The sequence below is a fragment of the Pavona decussata genome, unplaced genomic scaffold (genome assembly GCF_977016875.1).
Source record: "Pavona decussata unplaced genomic scaffold, jaPavDecu1.1 SCAFFOLD_207, whole genome shotgun sequence".
NCBI lineage: Eukaryota > Metazoa > Cnidaria > Anthozoa > Scleractinia > Agariciidae > Pavona > Pavona decussata.
In genome coordinates, this window is record NW_028145612.1 from 3,590,001 (window position 1) to 3,610,473 (window position 20,473).

A 20,473-nucleotide genomic window follows, 5' to 3' on the forward strand; every position below is an offset into this window, starting at 1 on the left:
AGAGTCAGCGACAAGACGAAGGAAAGGGCAAAAGGCTGGAACTCTGCCTCTGGCTCTAAGTACGATCCAACGAATTTTTTCCCCTCGAACAGACAATGTTGCTGACATGATCAAGGCGCTTCAAGCCTTGGACCTGAAGGACAACCTAAAGCACCGCCAACTGAAGCTCGTCCTGTATTTTATTTTTTCAAAGGGAGAGTTGCTCTGAAGCACAACTGAAAACGATATTTGGAGCCCCCTTTCCTGGCAATTCTTTTCGAGGACCCCCATCGCAACAATGTTGACACCCTTGAGAACACCATGCATCTAAACTGCCTCGAAAGCCGTCATGGGAAAATCTTCTCGTTTGCATTGTCGGTAATGAGGATGAAATCAACCAAAGCGAGGAGCAGCGCCTGAAAAACTTGGCTAACGGGTCCAACGAAAATGACTCGGAGAGCAGCGATGCGGAAGGAAGTGATATGATCACCGTGATGACGATGATGACCAACCGGCATGCTTTCAGTGAAGCTGGACGCAGCAGATCCGACAGAAGAGTAACAAGATATGTGGTTGAACATCGATAGAAGGCTTGAAATTTTCGCGGAAATTCCTTGCGAAATACGCAAAATTTCGGTAGTCGAGTTCTTTACAATACTGAGTTTTAATTAAAGTGACTGCAAAAACATCTACTGACTACCTTCTTTATAATTGCAAAATAAAAAGTTTCGGCGGTAGATTCAGTAACAACTTATCTAGAGGAGTCTCCTGTTTCCACTAGTGTGGTATATACAAAGGGTGTGTTCGATTGACCCTATTCCGGAACAGGAATACATAACATGATGACCAGAAATCCCTCGTAAGGGTTTTTTTATCAGTTATTATTTTTATTTTGCTTCGCCTACAGGCGCAGGGAAAATAAGAAGAACAACTGGTGTGTAGACAGGGATACCACAACAGCTTAACCAATTAAAGTGGACCCATCAAGATAAGAAAAAGAAAAAAACAAACAGATCAAGCAACGGAACAGTTAAAAACAACAAGACAGTTGACGGTCGAGGGTACGAGCCATGTTATACTTAACACATATAGATTTCCATGTGCATGTCGATACGTGGATTTTTGGGCTGGTGTAGGTTTTAAAGAGCATTTATATAGTATTCATAAAGTTTGACTCTGAGGGCTTTCAATTGAAGGGAGGTAGATGGCAGTAAGTTCCAAACCGTGCAAGAGCGGATGAAGAATGAACGTTGAAATGTTTGAGTTTTGCATTGCTTTAGGACAAGAGTAGATTAAGTGATGTCTTGTTACTCTACATGACCTACTAGAGAGCGGTAGGATACCCCTGCCTTGATGTCGATTAGACGGTTGAGGGCCTTGTAGAGAAACACCAAGGCCATAAACTCTAGCCAGTAGCTAACTGGTAAAAGGTTGCTTTGTATAAGCCTTTCTTTTTGAACAGTGCTGAAGTACAAAATGGCTCTTAAATTACCATGTGCTTGCGAACGTTTGCAGAAATGTCTGCCTAAATTTACTCAAAAGAGAAATCTAACAGCTTTCCCCCTTATACTTATTCCAGAATACGGTCAATCGAACGCCAAAGAGAATATCCACCACTATTCGACTCCACTTCAGGTGGATAATATTTTACACTTAATACAATTTTTTTCAACCCTGAATGATCATCCATTCCTACACATCAGTATATAAATTTGCACAGACATACATGTACTGTAGTTTTCAGTAGTTTCCCCCATCGAACATGACAATAATGAACAATAATCGAAAGGATTAGAGCAAACGCTTTGCATCCCTTACTAAAAGTTCATGAATTAGGCAGTGTTTAATGATTTTCTTTTTAAATAAAAGAAATTGTAGACAGTGTGTAAGTCATTGCGTTTTTATGTTATACGAGGAAATCGACACCGAGGCAAAATTATAGAGAGGGAATCTCTTGGGATCAAGAATTTTTTGCATTTGGAATCAGGGATCAAAAGTTTGGGTAAAAAAAAAATATGCCTCGTTAAATATACGACCCTTAAATGTTTTGCTGCCCCGAGGATCGGAAATACCAATCTCGTTCCCCTTGTATACGAGGGCTCTGGGAACGATTGAGACAAATTGTTTGGGGAAAACAAAGGATCAAGCATGCGTGGAACGTGGAGTGTGAAGCGTGGTCGAGCGTGGCCTGGAAACAACATTCGGTTCCAGTCTTAAGCGGTTACTCTTGATGCTGCATTGGCGCGTTCTAAGTTGAGAATGTGGTTTCTCGACGAAAGACCGAAAGTATCGCAACCAAAGAAAAAAGGTAGCTTTTAAACCTTAGTATCTAAGTTATACGACTTTCGCCCTGCATGTTGATATTTTAACAATCGGGATGCAGCAGTGCTGAGAGCACTCGCCTCCCACCTATGGGCTCGGAGTTGACGCCATGCGTGGGTTTGTTGTTGGTTCTCGTCCTGCTGCTCCGTACCCTGTTAGCAGAGGCACCAGAGGTTTCTTTCTGGCAAGTCTTTTAGGATGTAAAACGAAGTCGTTTGCGTCTCTTGTATTTCGTGTAGTCAGCTTGTTTACTTTCCAGATAGAAACCTCTGCCACGAGTCGCTTATATTTCCTGTTGAGCATGCGCTTTAGATACCCCCAAAATTCTTGGAGGTACGAGTTTGTCAACTCACGCGTATCAATTTTTTGGCTGATTTGCTGTGCAAAAGTGATCCTGCATGAATTTTTTTTCCAGGCAGCAGGCAAACTGTCTGGCTTTCACATTTAAATATTTGGAAGAAGTCTGGATTGGGCACTCCCTTGTTTAGAAGGAAAAGAGAAATTACGCACAGTAACAGCATACCGTGGAACATGGATTAACTTTCAGTAAGCTTGGATTAGCAGGGATTTTGTTAAGGAAGCTGAAATCACTGATCTACCTTCCAGGAGCTTGGCATGGGAACATGCTGCTGGGACCTGCTGTTCTCCACGACACCCATCTCACGGTCTCCCATGCCACTCAGTGACATTAGCCTAGCCCTGTCGACTGGCCTTGCATGTGGCAGGTAGCGCTTGGGTCCTGGACAACATTTGGCCACTCCCCAAGCTTTTCTCTCACATAAATGATGTCCTTTCTATTGTGCGTGACATTATTTTGCCATCCAAAGTGACACTACTTTGTCAAATAGGTGACATTGCCCCATGAAATTAACCTCCTCAAGTACAGTATTTATATTAGTATTACAACTATTATTGTTGATTTTATTCACTCCTGTATTTTATATGATATTTCTAGGCTTGCTATTAACTACAGGAGTGGAATATGTGGTTGGAAGAAAAGGTAATAATCTCTTTAGCATTAGCTCATTCTAGGACTAAAGCTTCATCTGGTTGTTTGATGCACATTAATATTAATGACAATTTTATAACAAATAATAATAATAATAACAACTTTATTTATCCACGGAATCCTTATCACTAAAAAGTGGTCTTCTAAAGAGCCGTGCGCATTAAACTTAGTGCTAAAAAGCTAAGGCATTAAAATTAACAAACACAATTGAAAAATCCTATAATAGGTGATAAAACTAAGTTAGAGAAATTCTAAAATACAATAGCGGAATAGAAACTATTTAAAGTAGTGGCCTGCTTAGCCTCCGCTGACAGACTGTTCCATGTTACTGCGCCCTTATAATATTAATATTATTATTTTAGTCTTTTCTTTGCCTTTGCAGGTCTTGACACTCATCAGTGAGGATTTTGTAAAATGCCTTTTGGCTTGTGCTTTTGGTTATAAAGTTTTTAGTGTGAATCAGAAAGAAAACTATCTAGTTATTTCTGGAATGTTATGTGTTGAAAGGTATAGTAAGACCAATCAGTTGGAGGAAGAATTAACTGCAAGTTCTATTATCCTAGCACAGTTATATTGCTAGCAAGAAATTAGTTTATCATGCCTGATTCTGGCAGGCAAAGTTGTCAGTACTGTTTCTCACCAGTTAACACACAGTTTTGTTGAATGTGCTTTTGCTGGTTTCATAATTTGATTTTTTGTCTGTCTTTTTAGATTGTAAAGTATTGATAGAAGATGATGCTTCCATTAGTCGCAAACACAGTGTCATTACTGTGCAACATAACGAGGCCAATTTGGTATGTCAGAAAAATTGCAGACTTCAGAAGATGAACCATTTACATCAAGGGCAAAAAACAGCCTTCATTAGCTAACAAGCTACCTCTCGCATGTACACACACACAGACACACACACAAATGCATGTGAACAAGTAGCCATACCTCCTCTTCCTCCAGCTTCTTTTTGTTTAGAATTGTTTGCTTTTCTATAAATAATTGCCTCTACCTGAAAAGCTATTTATTATACATGTATGTTATGTACAGCTGTATAATATATTTTGTAAGTCAGCCAGGTTCTATAGGCTGGCACACCAGTGGTGCAAACCTCCATGCCCAGGTGCAGACTGTTTTTTTTTTTTTTACTTATTCTATAAGATCAACAATTACATATTTTTACTGACAATTGTTCACCGTAATGTTGCTGTGTAATTGCAGAGTGATCCAAGTAAGACATCACAAGTATTTCTTGAAGATTTTTCCAAGTATGGAACGTTTATAAATGGTGTTAAAATCTCTGGCACTGTTACTTTGAAGAATGGTGATAACATACTGTTTGGGAAAAACAACAGTTTTTACCGGTAATTCATTGAGATTAGTTAATCTATTATAAAGCTGTATGTTAATTAAAATACTATGATTTAAATTTTAAGTTTAAATATTTCTGGTCCCTTTTATGGTTATAGGAATGCACGGTATAGCCAATAGTATGTTCACTTTGGAATACCAACTAAATCCATTGAACAATGCACTTAAAATTATATGTTGTTAAAGGCACATTGTCAATTAACTTGTTACTAGTCAGAGTTTAAAAACTTTGTATGAGAAAGCAGATGGTAGAATTACAATGTATGGTTTCTTGAGGGAATATTAACTAGGTTTCTGATGTGAAGTGTAATGCTGTATACAGTCAACTCCCTTTATTGCCAACACCCTCGGGACCACGAGTTAGGGTCCTTAATAGTGAGAGTGGGTAATAGCAGGAATCTATTTCAGTTAAACGTCTGTAATTTATTTTTGCCGGGATTTAGCTGCTGTCCATATTATCGGGGTATCTGTAATAGCGAGGTGTCCGCAAGACAGGAGTTGACGGTGTACTCATCCAGGTTTTGTTGGTCTTCATGAGAACAATGAACATTTCATATCAAGATTTGGCCATGGAGAATTATGGTTAAAATGTCATTTTGTTTTTTTTTTATTTTTAATAGTTTAAGGTATAGTCCTTTGGTTGTTGTCACATCTTGTCTTGAAGAAAAAAAGAAGAAAACACTCAAAAGTCAAATTCATAAACTTGGTATGTAGACTGCTGATGTCTTTATTGCTTGGTAATGAGAAATAGTTCATTGGGTCTTTGTATTACACAGCAGATCCCCAGTATCATGATTTCTGAAAGATACAGGTGAGAGATACACAGTAATTGTGTCAAGTTTAATGAAATTTTGGCTATCCATACCGTCTATTACTCCAGATTACTCCAATGGTTGTTGCGTTTTTCTCATTCACTCGAGTGCCATGTTGGCCATAAGATACCCTTTTTACCATTGTGACAGTTCAGTGGGTTTGTAGAAACAACTGCAGTTTGTTATATTTGGACATTACAGTAATTATCATACTACTTTGTAATTCTTTTATAGAATGCTGCATTTTTTAGAAAATAAAGTAGTATAGACCCCTTTAGGTTGCTGGTGTATCAGAGGGTAATCCCCAAGGCTGTAAGTCTTTCAGCTGAGGGCACTTACAACCCTTCGATTAAATTTTAAATTAAATAAAAAAGACAAAACAGCCATTAATGGTCTGGTGTGATTTCCACTAAATAAAATAATGCAAGCTGACCTGAGTTAACTCTATAGTTTTATTCTAGTGTGATTAGATAAAAACAGTCGATCCAAAAAGTGGGACTTTTATTCTTTTACCTTGTTGACAAACTGGGGCTATGGATATTTAATATGTGGATGAACATGTACTAACCTTTGTCTGATCTTTTACTGTGTGATGTGTTTCATCCAGTGGGAGGATGTGGAAATTAATTGGTGGCTTATGATATTTATATTTATAATTTTTTTCAATGAAATCGAATAAAATATAATTTTGTGTGTACCTGTGACACCAGGTGGGCACTTGATTGGTGACTGGAGGCCGAACATTACAAGTCACCTTGTGATGGATGGACTTACATTTACTATAAAGGTACAGTAAACTGTATCAAGGTTTGGTAATCATTTTGATGTTTGGGAATCTTAAATGGAAAAGAAAGAAGAGATACAATACTCAGGGAATTGGGGAAAGGATGATTCTTGTTTGTATTTCGTTTCTGATAGGTCATTCATGCATTGGCTGAGTGCTGTCCAATTATCACACCGTCATATTTTGATGACATCACAAATCCTGAAAGTACAAGTTCAACTCTTACTGCAGTTGCAAGGTACAACAAAGATATTTATTTGCTTTATAAGCAAGAACTCAAGACATGTACAAGGTACTTTTGGCTTGCATCTATGTGCTTTTCTTGTGCATTTGGGCAACTGGACATTAACCTACATGTACATGTAAATTAGAGACTGAATGGAATGATTGCTGTTTCCTGAATAAAGTAGATACATTTCAAATTTAAGCCGTGAAAATACTCCCTAATATAACCACACAATGCATGTGTTACTCAGAAAAATCCTCTTTCATATCACACATTCACACCTCTTTTTAGAAATTTAAGTTATCTTAGTAAAGCCAAACAAAACTGCTGTGAAGAACACATGAAGGCTCAAGTCCTCCAGTGCTTATGAGGGTCTTGTTGAGCAAATTTTGTTTGTGTTTTACTCCTTTTTATTTGGACGCATAGCTACCTTCCACCCCTGAAGGAGGATACAATCAGTTCACAAGGCGAGAGCTTTCTTCCCAGAGAAGGCAGAAGGACTTTGTTTAGTGGAAAAACCTTTATCTTCATTAGTAAAAAACAGGTAATTAAAGAAACCTGGTTGTCAAGTGGTTCGCATACAGCCAGGTGGTACACTGTACTAGCCAGTTTTCAGTTGAGTATTTTAGAACCAAACCAATGATCGCTCTCAACAATTAAGAACTCAGGGCAAATATCTGCAAAATAAACATGACAAAAAAAAGATGCACTGCATGCAACTCACAAAGTTCTGGTTTTGATTTTACTTATCAGTTTAGAAAGTGGCTTGAGTTTTTTTTTAGATAAGTCGCATGGTTTAGGCCTGTGCGTAGACCTTGTTGCGGCTCATCTTAAATTTTTTCCCTGTGAACATCTTTTAAACACATAGAAGATCGTTGCTGTTATGTCACACAACTTGAGCAGCTGCAAAAAGAAGGTCTGAAAGAAATGTAGGCTTGAAAGGGATGACAAACCCTTGACCTCTGCAATACTATTGCAGTGCTTTGACACAATGGTAACTTCTGTTTTGAACTCAGATGCTTTCAAACATAGTTCTCTTCATAGAATTTACTCTGTAGATTTTGTGTTAAGTAATTTTCTAACATAAAGACCTGCTGTGTATGGTAAATGTTGATTCCTTAGCATTGTAGTTAAGTTGCTTGTCATGTTTTACACAAGGTATTATTTTTAACAATTTGTTCCAGTTCAAGCGGGTTCACCATGCGATAAAGTCTAGTGGTGGCAGCGCGGTATTAAAAGACACTCCTGGTAGTGAAAGTGACGGTGGTCTAGTGGCTAGAGATGTGTGTGTCATGATGATGGACAGTAAAGAACAAAACACATTACCTTCTGAATCTCAACAGTGGGTATTGCATGTTATGGAAACATTAAGAAGGTTTGTGCTGGTCAAGCTAATCCACTAATATGGAAGTTATTTGCATGGCATTATTGGTGGAGTTAATACGCAGAATTAAGTGTTTCCTACCAAGAGATATCAGAGAACGTTTGGTTAAATCAACTATAATGCCCTTTCCAGAGTATGCAGATGTCACGTGGGGAGACAAAGCTAATGTGACTCTGATGAAGAAAGTCCAAGTGCTGCAAAATTTAGCTACCAAAATCATCTCGATATGCCGAAGCATTCCTCTGCTACCAAGGCGCTCAATCATCTTGGCTGTGATAACTTGACGAAAAGAAGATTTCATAGACTGATATTGTTTTTTGAGGCTTTAAACAGCCTGATTGACTGGCATTTCAAGTTTCATAGTTATAAAGACACTCACAATTACAATACTCGCAGAAGAAACAACATTAATTTTGTAAGCCCCAATCATGTTGCTCTTGGGGCCACTGATGACTGGAACATCTTATCTGATGAAGTGAAAGGTATTTCTGACATTCTAGCTTTTAAAAGACATATGAGGAGTGTTTCTTGAATTTTCCATTTTTATGCTCATTATATGAATTCTTAATTTTTAATGTTTTCAATTCTTAGCTTTCACTGTTTAGGCATTTTATTATATTGTAATTTATCCCATACAGGGCCCCTCTAAAAACCACATTTGTGACGTGGGCGCCCTGTTAAAATGTCTTTATTATTACCACTACTATTACTATTATTATTATTATTATTATTATTATTATTATTATTATTATTATTATTATTATTATTATTACACCATCAGCATGGCTGTCTGGTAACCACAGGTTGCCCAGGAAAGTAACATGGCCACCTAATTTACCTTTGTGAGGAGGATGGAGCTCAGCACATGTGAGACATTTGACTCTTGAAGGATTGTTCATCAAAAGCTGCTGATTTTTGAGAGTTATTTCCCTCTTAAGACATACTGGATCCATGGATTCATATGTCTAGATGAATTTGACTGTCAAATACCCTAGGGTGGGTATTGAAAAATACATCAGCTTCCCCACATCCTCCCTCTTGGAGCTAAAATGTTGGTCTGGGATCCTAGAGCTTTGAACCTGCTTGTAGCTTAGCCTTTTCTCAAGCATCAGTCATGTTGCAGTTTGCTACAATTATATCACTATTCAAGAAAGGTAGGGAGACTAATATAGAACCAACAATTTTTTGTTAGGCACAGATGCCGACCTATCCCAGAGTCTGAGCTTGGCTTAGCATTGTTGTTTATGTCCCTGGAAAAGTACTGCAATCCAAGTATTACTGCTGGTTTGTATTGAAACTTTCACTGTGAGTATTTATATTGTTTGCATTTCTGTTGCTTGGTTTCCTATACAGTTATTAGAATTTTTCTAACCCAAACTCTCAAATTACACTGTGTTACAAATAACTGACCAATATTATTGGTGATGACAGAGTCTCCTCCAGAGAACATTTTGTGCATATGATGTACAACAATCTTTATGTTCAGTGTTGGTTCTTGTTACTGTTTGTTAAATGTTAGTTCTTCCTCATTCATAAAGCATTTCTTCCCCCATGGAGGTGAATAGCATAAGTTGTTTCGTATTCAAATAATTTTAATAATATCATTATTAATAACCATTTAATACTCTAGGCTGAGGTCTGTTTTTTTTCTCTTTTAATTTGGTCCTGTTTGTTTGATTAGATGTTTGGGTTATTACACACTGGATGAAAATATAATATGTTTTCAGCCGTTGAGGCGTTGCTAAACAAAATGTTACATACCTCCTGTAGGAAAAAATTACAAACTAAATAATGTTTCTTGTTCTAGTTCCATCTTTAACCCAGAATCTTGTCAGTCAGTCTTTTCAAGCTGTAGATATGATGTCTCAACAGATTGCAGCCCATGAAACACAGGTAACTTTTTTCCATCTTAATTTATACAACTGACTTGTTGTTATTTGTCCTTGTTGGGCCTGTATCAGATGCGAATTGCTTTGAAGGTTAATGATGAGTAGGTAAAAGGTCTGATGTCACAGACTGCAACACCCGACTCTGTCATCATCAGTTAGCCCCAGTGATTGGCTAACTGATTGCATTTGAGCAGATAGTACTCTGTTTGGTTTAGATGTTGATACCAGAGACACTTGAGTCATGTTTGTCTGGTGGATGTCTTCAACAGTGTGTGCATGGGGTTGATCATGGAGCCATTTGTCAAATGCTCTTGTTAAGTTATGGGCTGGGCTGTCTGTGACACACCATGATAGCAGTGCAGATATCTGAAACCTTCATCAGTGTTTGTGTATAATACATAGTTCTTGGATTGTTTAATTGGGAGGTAGGGTGAGATGAAAAATGAAAAAAAAAAACCCTTGTCCTTCAGGCAACCTGTTACATGTACCTCAGTTTACTAACTTGGAGCTGTGTTGAATCTGCTCACAATTTAATTGTGTATTCAAAGAAATTAGGCTGACAAATCAAACATTGTGCTGACAAATCAAGCCAACAAATTGTAACATATAAATGAGCCTGTACAATGGTTTTCATCTCAAGAAAAGCATTTTGTTGCAGAGTGCCTATAATGCAATCATGTATGTTCTGTGATCAGTGTTAGGATTTCAAGGAAAATCTGTTGTGACATGGCTGCAATTCTAATAGAATGGTTTCAATCTGTTTCTAATCCCTTGTTTCTTCTTGCTATGGGCTTAGTTACCTACATCATCAGTAGTGAGTTTTTTCTCTTCATTTTAATCTAGAAAACATTTGTATTTTTGTACAAATTGAAAATTGGCAGCCATAAGCAGAAACAATTTATAAAATTGGATCTCAGTTGCATCAAAAACAAAACCATCAATTATTGAAACAACTGCTGTTAACTCCTTTTCTACACTGTTATTTATAAGAGTAGATAATTCAGCTGATAAAACTAGCACTTTCACTTATCAAGTATTGCCACACAGTCGGTTTTTTTAATCAAAATCCCAACAACTACAACAAAATCAAAGCAACAAAAGTTGCTTGCCTGCCGAGCAGCCCATGCTCAAAAAACACTTGCCAACAAGTTGTTCCACTATACCCTGGTTAGCAGACAGTCTTCTGTTACATCCTGGGAGGGTGACTATTAGAACTCAAATGCCTGCTTACTTTATTAACTGGTTATAGAACATTTCTCTTCAATGGCTGCCTTCTTTGGCTGGCCTGATATGATAATATTTAAGGACGGTGCCTACTATTGTTACTGCGCATACGTTCTGCGCACCTCGAGATACTTGGGTTTCCTATAGGTGGTGCCTGCTAATACAGGAAAATTTTTGCGCCGTTTAAATTAAATGGAGAAAACAGAATGTAGCATGTGCTCTTGGTATGCCAAAAGAAAATTGGAGATAACCATGCATTTTTCAGAGATAATTAAGCTTCAATTTAGAAACAAAATCCCATACATTGTTTTATATTTTGGCATTTTTAGAAATATTGTTGCTTAATTATCTCTGAAAAATGCGTGCTTACCCCCAATTTTCTTTTTGGATCCCAATAGGCCTTGCTAAGATCTGCTTTTCCGCATAGTCATAAACCGCACAAAAATACTTCTTTATTATTAGGCACCGTCCTTAAGACTCTGCAGTTTTTTTCTTTCTTTCGTTTCTCAGCATAGTTGTTGCTGCAGTACAATACTTGTATTTTATTAGTACTTTGTCATGTTTTTTTTTTAAGTTCAAAAAGCCTTCCACGCCTGTGAAGCGTGACATGACTTACGGTGTCACATGTGAGAAACAGAACATGGCCAACGCGACAGCCTTGAATCAACCTACAAACAAAACACATTTTGGAAAAAGGTATGAGAAATTTAGTGTTACTAGTTAAACAGTGAGAAATCCTCAGAAAGCATTCTACAGGACTACAGCAAATTATGTTACTTTTACTCTCAGAGTAACAGATACATTATTATTTAATTGTAATGGTCAATAATAAATTAATAAATTAAAACATTTTGTGCAATAAAGATACCCAAAAATGGGAGACAGGTACAATGTAGATAGCTGTTTGAACGGACATACAATTATTTTATTATAATTGTTTTTGCCATCCAGCCTTACTGTGGTATTTGTTTAGTGTATTTATTTTAAATGGAGGAAAATTCTACTGTGCAACTTGCAAAATTGTTTTTAGATGTGCAAGTGAGGGTAGTACTGTTGAATCAATTGCTGACAGTCAAGACAAACCACCATCAACAAAACGGAGGAAAGTTTTGGAAGCAGAAACATCAGTCTGTTTAGAAACGCCCTTGGTTTCTGATTCATTAGATGCAAACAAATCACTGAATGGGACACATAAAAACATACAGCTTGAGCTACCAGACAGTATTGTTGCGGATAGTTTGGAAATAAAGCATGACATTGCCATTGAGGTAAATGGACAGCCAAAAGAAAAAGAAATGAGCCATGAACTGATGAACAAAGTGGAAAATATTGCTGATAGTCTGTATTTGAGCTCAGACAGTCACATGGCCCTTGATGAAACTGTTGCTTGTGATGCGAAGGAAGAGAAGGCACATAAACATGCTAACTCAGGACAAAAAGAGGCTCCAGTAAATCAAACAGACAGAAGAACAGAGCAAGCAGGCAGAGAAAATAAAAGTAGCAAACCATCTCACAAAACGGCAAATGAGCAGTGTGATAAAGCTAATCACCATTCAGACATCCATGTTCCTGTTGGATTTCTGTGTTGTAGGATTCCCAGAAAGGTTTGGAAATGAATTTTGCTGCTTTATGATGAGTCTAATGGTTGAGTCTAAGGTTTGGGGGACGTTGGCTATTATCATCGCATTCAGCATTCCCCCAAACAATCCCACAATCGCTTGGGCAGTTACTCTCCACCCAGGCCATCACTCATTTTCAAAGTGGGCTTTAGACACCTCCTCACCTTAAAGTCCAGAACTTATATAAGCTTTGCCTCTGTAATATGACAATTAACTTTGTTTCTTTGGTGTCCATACTGGAGAGATTTAAAGTGGAAGTGTTAGAGGGAATTTGGTAAAAATGGTTTATCAGTACCTTCACTTACAACAGTTACAAACACCGAGAGAAATAAATCAACTGAATTCTTGAAAGAAACAGCTCATGATCTGTTCTGGTGCATTTTTAAGGAGGCGGCATGGCCCAGTGGTAAGGGTGCCGGACTTTGAATCCGGAGGTCCCGGGTTCAAGTCCCACCTTGGCCATGCTTGTAAATAGCCAGCTGGTTTGCCTCCTGCCAGTTGGGATTTTAACATGTTATCTTTGATTTGATTATTATTTGTTTCCTGTTATTTCTGAGTGGAATGCCTGTAAACTAGCTTTGGGTAGCTAAGTGCATTTCCACTATAAACAAAGCACTTATTTTATTTTTTATTTTTTGGAAACAAAAATATGAGAACTTAAAAAAAAGGTTAGTGTAATCTTTTTCAAGTTGCAATCCATTCCAACCCGGTCCATCAGTGTGACCAGAGACACTCATCAATGGTTTTGGTACACTGAGATCATGGTAATTTTTAGCAAAACTGGAACATTATTTGTAGGTTTCATGCTTGTGGTTTCTATAAGCAACTTGTTTTACAGGGACAAATGAAAAGTTAACCCTGGTCTGGTCTTCCCCGCCAAGACGTGTTTGAACCTGCCAGGCACTTAGGCCCAGCTAGCATAGCTCTTGGTATCCCAGAGACATGCAAGTTATGACACTATGTCAAAGAAGCAGCTCATGTGGCAGAATTAAACACACCCTTTCAGGTTAATTCTTCTTTCTTTTTACTTCCCGCTGGGGTGGTAGTGGTGGAGGAAGGGGGGGGGGGGGAAGCTGTCAGTTAGGCTGTTGTCCATCTTGTGTGACAGAAAAGTGAAAGACATCCTTTTGCCTAAGCCGCGCCCTCAAAATAGGTTCACACAAATGCAAGACACTTTTTGGCAAATTAAGATGATAGAATGATGCAGTTATCTAAATTTTACGGTTGATGTAAGTGGAGCTCGGATCCTCTTTAAGTGGTTTAGCATGTTTTCAGTTGTAACTTGCCCATGACCATCCATGATTGTTGGTTTTCTGTTTAGTTGAGCAGCAACACTGCTTTTGAGGATGAAGAGGCACACTTACCTAGGAATCTGGTAGTTGTTGATCAGATGTCACTTGTAGTTCGAGCATGTGATGCCACACCTGCAGTGCAGACAAGACCAGAAAATACCACAACTAAGAACTTCAAAAGATTTACAAAGGTTTGTGAATTCCTGTTGTTTTTGGTTATTTGGTTTGTTTTGACAGTCTGATAATCATTTGCATTCACATCAGTAGGAAATGCTACAGCAGCCACCAAACAACCTTGGCTGAGTTAGATATTAAGTTAACTTACATCTTCCATGAATTTGCTGACTTACACATGCCAGCTAACACAGATCAGAGTGTTCAATATCATGGCAACAATAACAGTCACAAACTGTTGCACTCAGTTAAACACATGTGATGCTAAGGTGCTGCAACAATCCACTCTCAATCCACTTTTGCTCAACCACACCGCTATCTGCAGCCTTTTATTGTGGTGGAAAAAGGCTGTAAGGCACAATTTGGCTTTCAAATCCAATTTCTCCAAATTTACTTAAGTTTGCAAATTGAATAACAAGATTTTAACTGCCTGGTCTCAAATGAAGGGACCTCAGTGACATGATAGGTAGTGCTTTGGGCTGCAGATGCCACAACCAGATCCTTGTGTGTCATCGTGCACTCCATTCCATTTTCACAGTCCAGAATGGTATTATAGTAAGAACTTTTGTACCTCATTCATGAACCATGGCAGAATGGAAAACTTCTCACAACTTTTGATCAACCAAGCAACAGATTAAAAAGAAACCTTAAATTGTCAGCGACAAAGTTATTAATCGTCAGTCAAGTGCTTTTCAACTGAGTGTGGTAACTAATTGGTGGTTGTTTCAAGCATTCTTTCCTATATTCTTTTTTATTGGTTTAAAAGTTTCTGCCCCTTTGTCAACTAAAGTAAACCTCAAAGAGCAAACACTTTTTAATGTGTTTTCCTATGCATTATGCCACCTGCATGTCAACCATCTATATGCTTCATGTTCTGTACTGTGTTGGTTCGTGTGCACTCCAGAGGCAGTACTTTGCTTTACATGAAATAACCACTCTAACAGGATGTGTAATAGGCATTTGTTTTGTATTGTTAGCAACTCTATCCTGGTTCCCGCACCATTGTTCCACGTATCATAGGTGGCAGTGACCTGGTTGTACACCAATCTTCTGAGCGGTTGGACAAAGATGACTGGTTTGTGGAGGCAAGGGAGGTATGGGCGTATGACCTCAAATACTGTTTCTTGTAATAACATTTGGATAGCAAATGTCGTAATCGTGAAAGCATGAAATAAGGTGACAATGGATTACTGTATTTGATTGTTTGTTGTTGTTGTTTTTATTTTATTTTTATTTTTTTGCTTGATAGCAAGAATTACCATCCCCGCCAAAGTTAAGGCAGATAACACAAACCTTGGCGTTTCTGTTCAGTATTGTCTGCTAGTGTGCTGCAGACCAAGTCAATCCAACAAATCAAAACCAAAAAGAAGAAAAGTTACGGTTACATGCACATTCATAGCAAACATGGCAGACCAGTTCAGGTCCACAGTGATATTGGTGCAAGCTGCTGTGGCTGCCCAGCCAAGCTAGTATTTACTAGTTATATACCTAGCTGTATCTATTCCTATTTATTTCTCATACATGGTCAGTCATAAAGAAAGAAATAAGATCAAAGGGTTACATGCTGGTTGCAGCAGAATGGTTGCCTTGTGTGATGAGCTGGTCTCCTTGATTTGATCTTGATTGAAACTCTTCAGTCTGTCAGGTGTGATGATAAATTCCTCTAGTAGGTGTTCTTCTAGCTTGCGCCGCGGACAAAATCAACCGCCGGTAAATACTGTCTGTGAATTAGCGCTCAAAGCCTTGTTCCAGAAGGAAACAAAATACTGTAAAATCCCCCTCAATCAAATTGGCTATTACCAGACCAATCGAACAACAGCTTTGTGCAAAGGCCAATCACAGAGTTTACTTAGATCCTGGTATGCTTTTGGGGGTCCAGAACAAGGATTTTGGTGCTAATTCACAGATGGTATTTAGCGGAGGTTGATTTTTTCTACGGCCCAGGCTATTGTTCTTCAGGCTAAGCCACTGAAGGTGTCTGCCAGAGTTATCCAGAAAACCTATTTTTTGAGGTTGTGCCAGCGTGCAAAAATATGTTATTTCCTGACCTTAAAATGCTGTGCTTTTGGCAGAAAGTAGAATTTAGCATAAATAAGAGAACGCACATTTATAATTTGTTTATTGTCATTCCTTAAGGCTGATGCTGAATGTCAGAGAGAAGAAAGACGGGCTGAGGAACTTTTTAGGTATTAAAACCTCACTTGTTAGGTACAGCGTAATTAAATGCTGTTAGTAGTAGATACTATAGAGTACAAATCAAGTCATTTTACAATGATGTCTCTAAAGGTGGCTTTTACTCTCATGTCAATTGTTATAAGATTGCTACAGAATTGTTGCTGGAACTTTACATAGGGGATTTCAAATCATTCTTAAATGCCACTTAATTGACTGTTGACTTCATTTTGTCTATTTTCAGATGGGAGGAGAGGGCTACAAAAAGTAGAAGATTAAAGAGATGAGCCACTCACAAGATGCTGAGAAAAATTATGTGTTAAAAGTTTTTCTGTTTTATATCATAGCACGGATTGGACACTGGTCTCCTTGCTCTAACTCTCCAAAAAGTGGCTTGTACGTGTATAAACCATTGCATGAACCAGAAAATAATTTTTGATTGTTCAAATTCAAAGTGCTTTCCTCAAGACAACTTAGAACTTTACCATGTCGAAAGCCTTTTGATCAACTTTATTTTGTTACTGACATTTTCTGTTAAATCTTGGTATGAAAAGTTCTACGAGTGATTTTTATCAGTAAAAATCATGAAGAAACAAGATAGTGTACACTTGGTGCATGTGGAGACTCTCAAAATATCCATACCCTTATGCCTAGAGCGGGTTTTAATTTTTTTAATTTATTACAATTTATTGGTACAAGTACACTTAAATAAGAAAAAATTATGAGACATACCTAAAAAAAAGAGCCATAAGGATGGCCTGTAAAAGAGTCAAGACCCCATACAAGAACACACAAAACTAGTTATTTGATACCTAACTCCCGATTTAAAAATACTAATACTTGTTGCCGAACGGACCTCTAAAGGTAAAGTATTCCACATAACAACAATTCTGTTAAAAAAGCTAAATTTAAATAAGTTTGTCGTTACAAAGTTCGTTTTAAGGACATACCCATCATTACCCTTAAGAGAATCGCGATCGACCTTGGAATAAAAACTTTCTTAGTCACACCAATGTTAACATAGCCATTCAATGCTTTATATATATACAAAAAAATACATTAAAAAAAACGTCTCTTCGCAAAGGATAGCCATTTGAGTTGTTCCAAGTGGTCTTCATAACAGGCATCCACTTTTAGCTCTACTTTGGACTCGTTCTAACCTTAAGATATTTTTTAATGTATAGGGTGACCAGCCCACAGAGCTAAACTCCAATTGTGATCTAATAAGATCTTTTAGGGTAGAAATATCTGTGAGGCCTCTTTACAGGTTCTTATAATTGGGCCCAACATTATTTTTATTGGCCTTACAAGCAATTTTGTCTACATAGGAGTTCCAAGAAAAGTGATGGTCAGTAGTAAGTTTTAAATCATTGAACTCAAAAACCTCTTCTAAGACAGTTCCATTCAAGGTTGGATCGCGATGTGCATCAATTTGCGTTTCTTTACATTGAAAGCCATTTTATTCCCCTGACTCCAGACGTAAAGGTTATCAAGCTCACCCTGGAATTCTGTGCGATCGTGTAGTCTAGACGTTTTACAATCATCGGCATAAAGAAGAACGGTGTTTCCGGATAAGACAACATCTGAAAAATCACTGATGAATATCACGAAAAATAATGGACCTAGAATGGATCCTTGCAGGACACCAGATGGAATGATTCCCCAGGTAGACGACTTGCCATCGATTACGAACCTTTGTTCACGATTCTTCAGATAGTCGCACGACACCATTTATGGAGAGAACCAGAAATGCAAAAATTGCGTAGCTTAAGCAGCAAAATTTCGTGTGATACTCGATCAAAAGCCTTCGCAAAATAAAATAAAAAAACCACGTCCACCTGATGACTACCATCAAGAGCTTTTGACCATTGTTGGTGAGCTAGAATTACCCCAGTAGAACAAAGCGACCTCTAACAAAACCGTGTTGCCAGTCGTTGAGAAAGGTAATACGTGGGAATAGATAGCACGATGAACAATTCTCAACCAGCCCTTTGTCATTGTTTTTAAACACGGGGGTTATTTTTGGCTTCTTCCACAACAAGGGAACTTCTCCGAGGTTGAATGACAAGTTATATATCAAGGTTAATGATATATAGATATTTCATCTACGCAAACTTTAAGGATTCGGGCAGGAACGCCATCCACACCTGTTGCCTTTGTTCTGTTTGTTGAATCCAGACTACGTAAAATCTCTTTAAACTTCAACATAAACAGTAAAAACCCGTGTTAGCAGATCCGGATGTAATCTTTAATCTCTAACAGAGGTACTCCTAAAACAGTAAAAACTATACTAGGAGCTTTAAGTTTAAACTAAAATCTATCTTTACAATAATAAGATTCAACTGGATTTAAAAACACTCTAACCTAATTAGTAATAGGACTAAATGGTTAAATTAATTTTAAAAAACTAGTTTGTATGTACATAATTAAATTATTCATCTAATTTGCAAAACCTTATTTTTTAAAAAAAAGTGACCGAGTAACAAAAAGGTCAAAAAATAAGTAAATGATGAATGAATAAATAGATAAACAAACAAATAACTAAAGAAGTAAATAGGTACATACTTAAAGTAAAAAAATCATGCCAAATATTTAATAGTGGGCAAAATTGCTGATTTAAAAATAATGATACTCTGCAATGGTAAAATACTTGAGGGTAGTTGGTTCCATACTACAATAGACCTTGGATAAAAAGAAGATTTATAGGCGTTACAGTTGCACTGGATATGGCGATAAGGAGTACAGTTTGGAAGCCGAGATGCCGCTGTTCCATCTACCCCTTTATTTAAGAAATCGCGATCCAGTAAGCATCGATCAAATAAATGATTTTTTAATAGGCATGGAACAACATTCCTTTACCCACTAAGAACGGTATCTTTATTGTATCTTAATTTCTCCTGTCGCAATAACATGTATAAAGATTATAAATGCTGAACTGACTTTCCCTGATCTTTACACGAACGATTGCTATTTTATACTGTTGTAGTTTTTATTAGTTTTTAATAATATTTGATACCAATTACTTAACTAAACATATTATTAGTCTTTCGAATGGTGAGACTGTTTTGTAGAAGCCCTTTCTTTAGCCATCCTCCCTAGTATAGTGTCATCTTATTGAACTATTGTACAATTTATGTATCTTATATAATGGGAAATAAATCATCAAGAACAACAACAACAACAATAAATAGCACAGTGAATGTTGCATGTATGCAAAAAATCAAGGTACCGTGTAGCACGAAAATTTTGCGGGAGTTTTATTTTGCGGATTGGCGATTTTTTGTGGTTTGCGGGTACAAATTATTGCGGTTCGAGAAGACTAAAATTTCTACTGGGAACTAATTTTTGCGATGCTCTGGTTCAAGCAGCAGAATAATTATTTAAGTGGAAGAAACCTGAATATTTTCAGCTTTTATTGGACGGTCAATTGAGTCACAGTTCTTGTTACATATTGGAGACATATCACTGTAATACCTTACTGCGTAAAGGGAATGAACAACAACAAAACAAAAAGCCTACCCCTACCATGCACAGCCAAACACTGTTTCGTTAATATGGTTCACCACGACCGGTATTACCGTATAAAATTTTATAAGAAAGCAGTATGAATTTTTGAATTACCGTAGCTGAAACCTTTCTAGGCATATAGAGGGGCTTTCAGCTAGTATACAACTTTGAGACCTAACTGGGAGCGGCCTGCTAACTATGCCCTGTTGTAACGCAATGAGACAGACTCAGTCGATATAATAATTCTTGTTTAGTTGAACTTCTGCCCTTCTGTGCAGGCCGCCGCGGTTGGTCTGCTGCACGATTCAAGTCTGTCCGTTCCTTCAGATGACCCATTCGTGCCAATCTAATGTACTGAATTGCCTTACTCTTGCCATCTCTAGTTGCTTTTTGCAATGAAAAATCATGTTAATGTTCTTGTTTAAGTCCAATGTATATCGCTCCAGTGGCATAAGTCTATTAAAAGCGGAGTTTTAAATTTGACTGAAGGGAATTAATTTTTGCGGCGTTTTATTTTGCGGGTGTTTTTTTCTGCGGGAAGTAATTTTTGCGGATCGAGGCCAATCCGCAAAATTCGCAAAAATTAGAACCCGCAAAATTTTCATGCTACACGGTAAGTCACCCAAAGTTAATGTTTCCTGTGGGTTGAATTTCCGGTTCGTACACGCTATGGGTGGTCCCTTATTCTTCTTGCAGGTTACGGATCGCTACTATAAATAAA

At 37.6% G+C, this 20,473-nt stretch overlaps 1 protein-coding gene, 1 non-coding gene and 1 pseudogene across 2 annotated transcripts; all 3 read left to right on the forward strand.

The window, feature by feature from the left end:
• The window catches only part of LOC146460954 (uncharacterized), a 5,147-nt pseudogene extending 3,073 nt beyond the window's left edge, over positions 1-2,074 (forward strand).
• A 103-nt stretch (positions 2,075-2,177) lies between these two features.
• LOC146460955 (nibrin-like) lies at positions 2,178-19,433 on the forward strand. Its single transcript, XM_085087734.1, has 17 exons — positions 2,178-2,287; positions 3,257-3,301; positions 4,022-4,104; positions 4,520-4,662; positions 5,290-5,375; positions 6,192-6,268; positions 6,400-6,503; positions 6,918-7,035; positions 7,676-7,866; positions 9,068-9,159; positions 9,683-9,768; positions 11,563-11,684; positions 12,019-12,592; positions 13,929-14,090; positions 15,051-15,167; positions 16,210-16,259; positions 16,490-19,433. The coding sequence occupies exons 1-17, from the start codon at positions 2,239-2,241 to the stop codon at positions 16,530-16,532; spliced, it is 2,142 nt and encodes a 713-aa protein (XP_084943860.1). The 5' UTR covers positions 2,178-2,238; the 3' UTR covers positions 16,533-19,433.
• On the forward strand, positions 13,000-13,069 carry Trnaq-uug (transfer RNA glutamine (anticodon UUG)). Its single transcript has one exon. It is a non-coding gene; the product is annotated as a tRNA-Gln (tRNA).
• Positions 19,434-20,473: the final 1,040 nt, after the last annotated feature.